This window comes from Cibotium barometz, chromosome 50 (genome assembly GCF_041138505.1).
Source record: "Cibotium barometz isolate CiBa-2024 chromosome 50, ASM4113850v1, whole genome shotgun sequence".
Taxonomy (NCBI): Eukaryota; Viridiplantae; Streptophyta; class Polypodiopsida; order Cyatheales; family Cibotiaceae; genus Cibotium; species Cibotium barometz.
In genome coordinates, this window is record NC_141095.1 from 18,012,964 (window position 1) to 18,019,527 (window position 6,564).

General features: G+C 43.2%; 1 protein-coding gene across 1 annotated transcript; it reads left to right on the forward strand.

Annotated features, from left to right (window-relative positions):
- Nucleotides 1–2,533: 2,533 nt before the first annotated feature.
- Nucleotides 2,534–5,859, forward strand: LOC147609885 (cytochrome P450 734A1-like). Its single transcript, XM_086787182.1, has 5 exons — nt 2,534–3,025; nt 3,594–3,817; nt 4,092–4,330; nt 4,421–4,811; nt 4,911–5,859. Exons 1-5 carry the CDS (start codon nt 2,719–2,721, stop codon nt 5,325–5,327), a joined length of 1,578 nt encoding a protein of 525 aa, XP_086643308.1. The 5' UTR covers nt 2,534–2,718; the 3' UTR covers nt 5,328–5,859.
- Nucleotides 5,860–6,564: the final 705 nt, after the last annotated feature.

Consider the following 6,564-nt stretch of genomic DNA (forward strand, 5'->3'; position numbering starts at 1 on the left):
ATTTCAGCAAAAAAGTAGATAAAACATGACTCAAGATTCTTCTACAAAATTTCATGACTCTTTTAAAGTCTTCTTCAACACATTATTACTTAGATTATTTCGGCACCAAGGAGTTATTTTGCGAGTTATCTTCTATGTTAGACACATTTCACGATTAAAGCGTAACAAGTGGTTTACGAAATGATGTGCCATGCTAATTAAAGTGTAATAGGTGGTAATACACGCCATGCTGGATGATGTGTAAAATGATACTCTCATCAAAGTGTAACAAGTGGTGAGTGTATATTGTGTTTGTACCTATCAATGTTTCATATTGGGATTAATTGTTATGATAGCAATTCATTGGAACAACTAACATGTTTACGTTTGTGAGATAGGTGATGAGAAGTGCATGAGCCGCATATGGAGGATCTTGTGTATATTATCTCGGATTATTATTACTCATATGAGTTATTTTTGTTGGCCATGTGTCAAATGATTGTACATATTATTCATGCATGCTTATGCGTGGTGTTGCTATATTACTAGCACATATGTTAGAAGAGTTTTTGTTATTTTACACATTGTGTGAAAAGACAATAAGTGGCCTCTATGTGGTAACAAAGCATCCATAATTCTCACTAGTCCCAATTGAGCCATTCTATTGAATTTTGGCCGCTCAACAAGTTTGTCAGGCCACTCCAGAAGTCATGAAGTAGCCAAGACCTCACCTGCCATAGAATTGAACTGCAATATGAAGGCTTGCAGTTAGGGTGTGCCAAGACCTCCTTCCACGAGATCTGCAAATGAGAAACGAGAGGTGAAGCTTGCAGTTAGGGTGTGCCAAGACCTTCTTCCACGAGATCATCAAATGAGAAACGAGAGGTGAAGCCACCACTCGAACCTATTGGGAACCATTCACTACATCCGGGGATTTAATATTCACGTGATCACAAGATTTTTTGTGATAATAACACATGTGAACAAGTTATTCACATGTTCTCCTGTTACCGTTCACAAAATAACAGGTCACTTGCCATTTGGGAACCCCTTAAATGCTTGGCTACACATGGGAATAATCTATTCACATGTTCTCATGTTACCATCTTCACATAATAGCAGGTCAGTGGCCACCTAAGAAAATTTTTTATGCCCGACAAAGATAATTTTTTTAGGCCCTTGTGAAAGCTTTGTGAATATAACATGTGATCACAAGATTTTTTGTGTTATTAACATATGTTATTAACATGTTCACATGTTTTCGTTTACGTCACTGAAATCCCTGACTACATCCCACCGTGTGCCATCAATCCTGGTATTACCATGCACAAGTGTGACCTCCTCTATGAGGGCCTTAGCCATTACCACCCATGGCTCTTGAGATACACACATATCTTGTAATGAAGGTCATCTCCTATAGCGACCATATGTAATCTGACATCTAGTAGGGCTGCCCCTCCACTCCTCTTCGGAGTAGTAACTCTCTCTCTCTCTCTCTCTCTCAGCTCTCCATCTTTGTGCCATTACACAAGATTAAATTATTAGTTTGTGCAAGGATGGTAAAAACTCTGTGATTCCAAGTATTTCTATAAGGTAATAAATCAAAATAGTAATTTTGATTTTTTCAAGCAAAAATACACCCCCTTCATAAAATATTAGGATAGAGGGGCCAAACACCCTTGACGACGTTAGTGTGAATAGGTACATATGGATGGGTTGACACCCTTGAAAAATATAATGGCAGAGGAACTATTGATAGCCTCACCCTCACTTTATTCTACGCAGCCTCCAATATTTGAAACACCACACTCCAAAAGTAGAACAAAAATGTAATGATGTTGCAACACAATGCAAAATCCGTCATACTAGTGGCCCTCTATTGGAATAATATTCCCTTTCTAGGTAAGATTATCAAGGTAATTCGCTCTAGTAGCTATCCATGCTATTTTTGTGCCATGTTTTAGAAATGATATGCCCTTAATCTTTTTCTTGCCTTTATTGAGAGGAATTGGTACTAAAATTGCGCGCCATCACTTCCTTTATTATACCCAAGAGGCTACGCCCTTAATTGAGGGGATGCCTTAGATTATTCGTTAGGTGTCACTAAAAGCCCTTAATCGAGTGGTTTTAAAAAATGAGTAGAGGAGCATGTTTATTCGAGGGGCTGACTTGGATTTCGTTAGGTGTCACTAAAAGCCATGTTTCGTTACGGCCACCGTAAATTCGATGGCAGCTTTAAATGTAACCTTGTCATTCTATAACTTTGCCCCAATAATTTTACCTAGCCCTGAATTTAAAGGTTCAAATTTTTGAAGTTTACTTATAAAACCGATTAATCTATGCATTTTTTCAATAAAAACTGGTTGGGCTTGAAAGTCATCCTTAAAGTTTATTTTTGACACTGGCCCAACGATATTTCGTGGGTCATTATAATGTTAATAAGTCTCCCTCTAAATGCAAGAAGTGAGCATGTGTGGGTCCTATGGCCAAGTGAGAGGAAGCGGCCAAGAAGGCAACAAGAGTTTGAGTGAAAATGTCCGACATCTTCTTTGACATATTGAGCAGGATGACAGCACGGGTGACGACCTCGGATACTGATAGTTTGCAGCTCTATAAGACTAGCGCGCGCGCATTCCCCACACACACACACACGATAACACAGAGAAGAGAGAAGGAAAACCCAGCTTGTGGACAGAGCGAGAGAGAGAGCGCTCTGAACCCACGCTTGCGGAGACGACGATGGGATTTGCGCTGCCCGAGATCTGTTACCGAGATGTAGTGATTTCGCTGCTGGTGGTGCTGGGCGCCCCCCTTGTTTACACGCTGTGGACGAGCGTGGTGGTAGGCATGTGGTGGCGGCCTCGGCGCATCAGGCGGGTGTTTGAAGCGCAGGGGGTGAAATGCATGCCCGGCCGCTTCCTGTATGGCAACCTCCCAGAGATTGTGGCCATGTGCAACGATGCCCGCTCCCTCCCCATGCCTCATCTCTCCCATGACATCGCCCCCCGCATCCTGCCCCACTACTACAACTGGCCCAAAACATACGGTAAGCTTCTTTTTCTTTTCACTTGATCAGATAGATATTACTCTCGGTTGTCACCCTGCCCAACTCGTAAATAGGGCATGCAACCATCTTAACAATGGGTGGAGAGTCTCATCTTGTCATTTTTTTCCTCTAGTTCCTGGTCATCCTTGAGAATGGCTACCCTCTTGACTTCCTTGTTTCTTCTTCTTTTGCTCCTTGACCTTGTAGGGTTTACTCTCAGTTGGTTGCTTCTCCTCATTTGCTTGTTTATTGACGGCTTTCTGGCTTGTTATATGGCTTCATCATTGCTCACCATCACTGGGGGCTCACTCAGTCCAACCCCCATCTACTGATTGATATTGTTCACTGAATAACTTCCAATTATTACAAGTCCACAATGTTAGATATGGATAGGAATCTCATCGCTTCAAGACCTCATGAAATAGGGGGATGTTTGACAGTCCAAAGTTGTGTCCATAGCTCAATGTTCCTATAATCCACACACCCCTCAGCTCTAGCCTCTACACACACACACACACACATGCACATACACAGTTTTCTTATTGTTGCTGGTTTGCTATCATGACAGGTGAGCTCTTTGTGCATTGGTTTGGTTCTCAAGCTCGACTCATCCTAACAGAACCTGACCAGGCCAAGGAAATATTGTCCAACAAATTTGGGCATTATCAGAAGAATCGTGCAAGGCCTGATACTAGAGACTTGGGGGGAAATGGGCTGACGGCTTTGGAGGGCGAGAAGTGGGCTCAACATCGGCGCATCATGAACCCAGCCTTCTTTCTTGAGAAGCTGAAGGTAGCCTCAACTTCTAATATATGCAGTAAGTTCTGTGATGGCGATAAGATTCATGTCGTCTGCCATGATATGTGACACATAACATTTTCCATAGCATGGGACACATAACATATGCCATTATATATGACACATAGCATGTGACATTACATATGAAATGAAATTATCTGATTTATATTACTTGTGTTTTGAGGGTGACTGGAGTGCAACATTGTGAATACCTTTTCATGCAAGGGTTTATTGGGCCTAACATCATGGTTGGGATCATGTACACCAGTCCATGGCTCCTACGATGGCCGGGTGTACGGTTGCAATGATGGAAAAATGGGAAGCCCGAGTGGAGAAAGAAGAGATTATTAATGTTCATGCAGACTTTAGAGCTCTGACAGCTGATATTATTGCTCACACTGCATTTGGGAGCAGCTTCACAGAAGGCAAGCAAGTGTTTGAAATGCAGCATGAGCAGCAGATCCTCTTAGACGAGGTCAATCGCACTGTATATATCCCTGGATCAAGGTGAGAAGCTGAGAGCAGAATTAATGGCTTTCCAGTTCTCAATGTCCAGAATGTTCTAAACATATGCTTTTTGACCTTTCTTTGAGGCAGATTTCTCCCAACTGCGCGAAATCGGTACCGCTGGAAGCTCCGCAATAGAATTGCCAAGGTCCTTGGCCAACTCATTGAAAAGCGCCTAGAGTCCTCTGATATTGGTCGTGGAGACATGTATGGCAACGATTTGCTTGGCCTGATGATGGCTGCTAACAAGGGAGAGCTCCAGGGAAACCAGAAGAACCTGAGTATGGGGATCGGTGAAATCATTGATGAGTGCAAGACCTTCTTCTTTGCAGGGCATGAGACGACATCAACGTTGCTGACTTGGACATTTCTACTGCTTGCAAGCAGTCCGGAATGGCAAGAGCGTGTTAGGGAGGAGGTGCATGCGGTGTGCGGGACAACAGAGCTACCGACAGCCGAGTCGGTAAACCATCTGAAATTGGTAAGTGGCAGATGATCAGATGATCAGCCTAGTTGACCGTGGCTTGAAAAACAAGAAAAACTGAGAATGTAATGGCTAACAAAGCGTCTTTGCTTGCAGGCAGGTATGGTGCTGAATGAGGCACTGAGATTGTACCCTCCAGTAGTGGCCATGTTTAGGAAAGCAGGCACTGATATGAAGCTCGAAGTCCCAGCAGGGACGACGTTGGTAGTACCAATACTTGCTTGGCACCATGACCAGCGGTATTGGGGTCCGGATGCTAACGAGTTTCGTCCTGAGAGGTTTGGGGGGGGTGTTGCCAAGGCAAGTGCAGTGGCTGGGGCTTTTATGCCATTCTCCATGGGGCCACGCAGCTGCATAGGGCAGACATTTGCCATGCTCGAGGCCAAAGTGGTGCTTTCCTCCATCTTGCAACGTTACAGTTTCTGCGTCTCCCGTAACTACCGCCATGCCCCCACCACTGTCTTCACCATACAGCCCCAATTTGGAATGCCGTTGATCTTTGAAAAGCTCTAAAAATCAACATATGAGTGCGAACTTTATAGGTACATAATAATAATAGAACTATTCTGTCGAAGGTTACATACCATCTTGGATCTATGAACCAGAATGCGAAACACCTGGGGTATAGATCAATGTGAAAATATACGAAGAAGTAATCAATGAAGGCCCGACGCCCACAAGCAAAAGTGAAGAAGAAAAAGATTGTTGTATTTCTCTATCAAACTATTAAATCTCTAATAGATCCGGCTAAATGTTAATATCATGATGTAATCAATTATAGCACGTAGCTTAGGATGCAACTAGGGTGAAGCACAACACTTTACTAAAAATTGCCGGGAAAAATGTTTTCATGCATTCCACATTTCATCTCATGCATATGCATTAGCAAACTCCTAAATCCTCTTGATTTTCCATTTGAGAAAATGGGGGGAATGTAGGAATGTCCGCCTGTGAGTGTGAACGGTTGTTGCCACCCGGTAGATCTCAAATGTGTCATGCAACATCATGCACGATCTATATATGTAACTCCTCATACGATAATAAAAAACATGCTAGTTTCCCTTTATCGCGTCTCTACATTTATGGCGGTACAACATGTGCACTACATATTTAGGGAGTCTCCTACAAAACTCTTATAGTCGAACAAGTCACACCTTCGTCCTCAAGTGGAGTAGGGCTTTGTATCCCTATGCAGATTGAGAAGAGCCAGACTAGAATCATCCAAAGACCGTATGACCCAATCAAATGGCCCAAGCCATACACAACTTGTGCATTTAAGTGGTGATTGAGAAGAGCAAGACTAGAATCATCCAAGTGTCATATGACCCAAGCAAAAGGCCGAAAGTCTTACACAACTGGATGTATTACATGTTGGTTGCTTTTACTTTTGGAATTTGACTTTATAGTCATTGTGAGAGGAAAGATCGTAACATGATGCAAGATAGACTCAATTATGTTATATTATTATGCTACTGAGTATTTCACTAAATGGGCAAAAGGCTAGAGCCTCTGGGATAGTTGACCCTCATAAATTTATGTATGAGTAAGTCATTTTGTTGCGTACGTCATAGCAGCTAAGGGGGAGCTCGACCGGCCTCTGAGACCATCCACCAGAGCGTGGGTGCCGAGCGAGCCGAGGTTTAGGGGAGAGGGCGCTCGAGCGTCGTCTTGCGGGCGACCGGACATGTGTGGGCATGTTGGCCACTATGTATGTTCGGCTGTAGGGATCCCTATCCTCATTCTTTCAATG

Coding starts and splice junctions, on each gene's coding strand:
- LOC147609885 (XM_086787182.1), top strand. CDS start 2,719: ATGGGATTTGCGCTGCCCGAGATCTGTTACCGAGATGTAGTGATTTCG. Junction 3,818..4,091: donor TCTTTCTTGAGAAGCTGAAG/GTAGCCTCAACT, acceptor CATGTACACCAG/TCCATGGCTCCTACGATGGC. Junction 4,812..4,910: donor CGGTAAACCATCTGAAATTG/GTAAGTGGCAGA, acceptor CTTTGCTTGCAG/GCAGGTATGGTGCTGAATGA.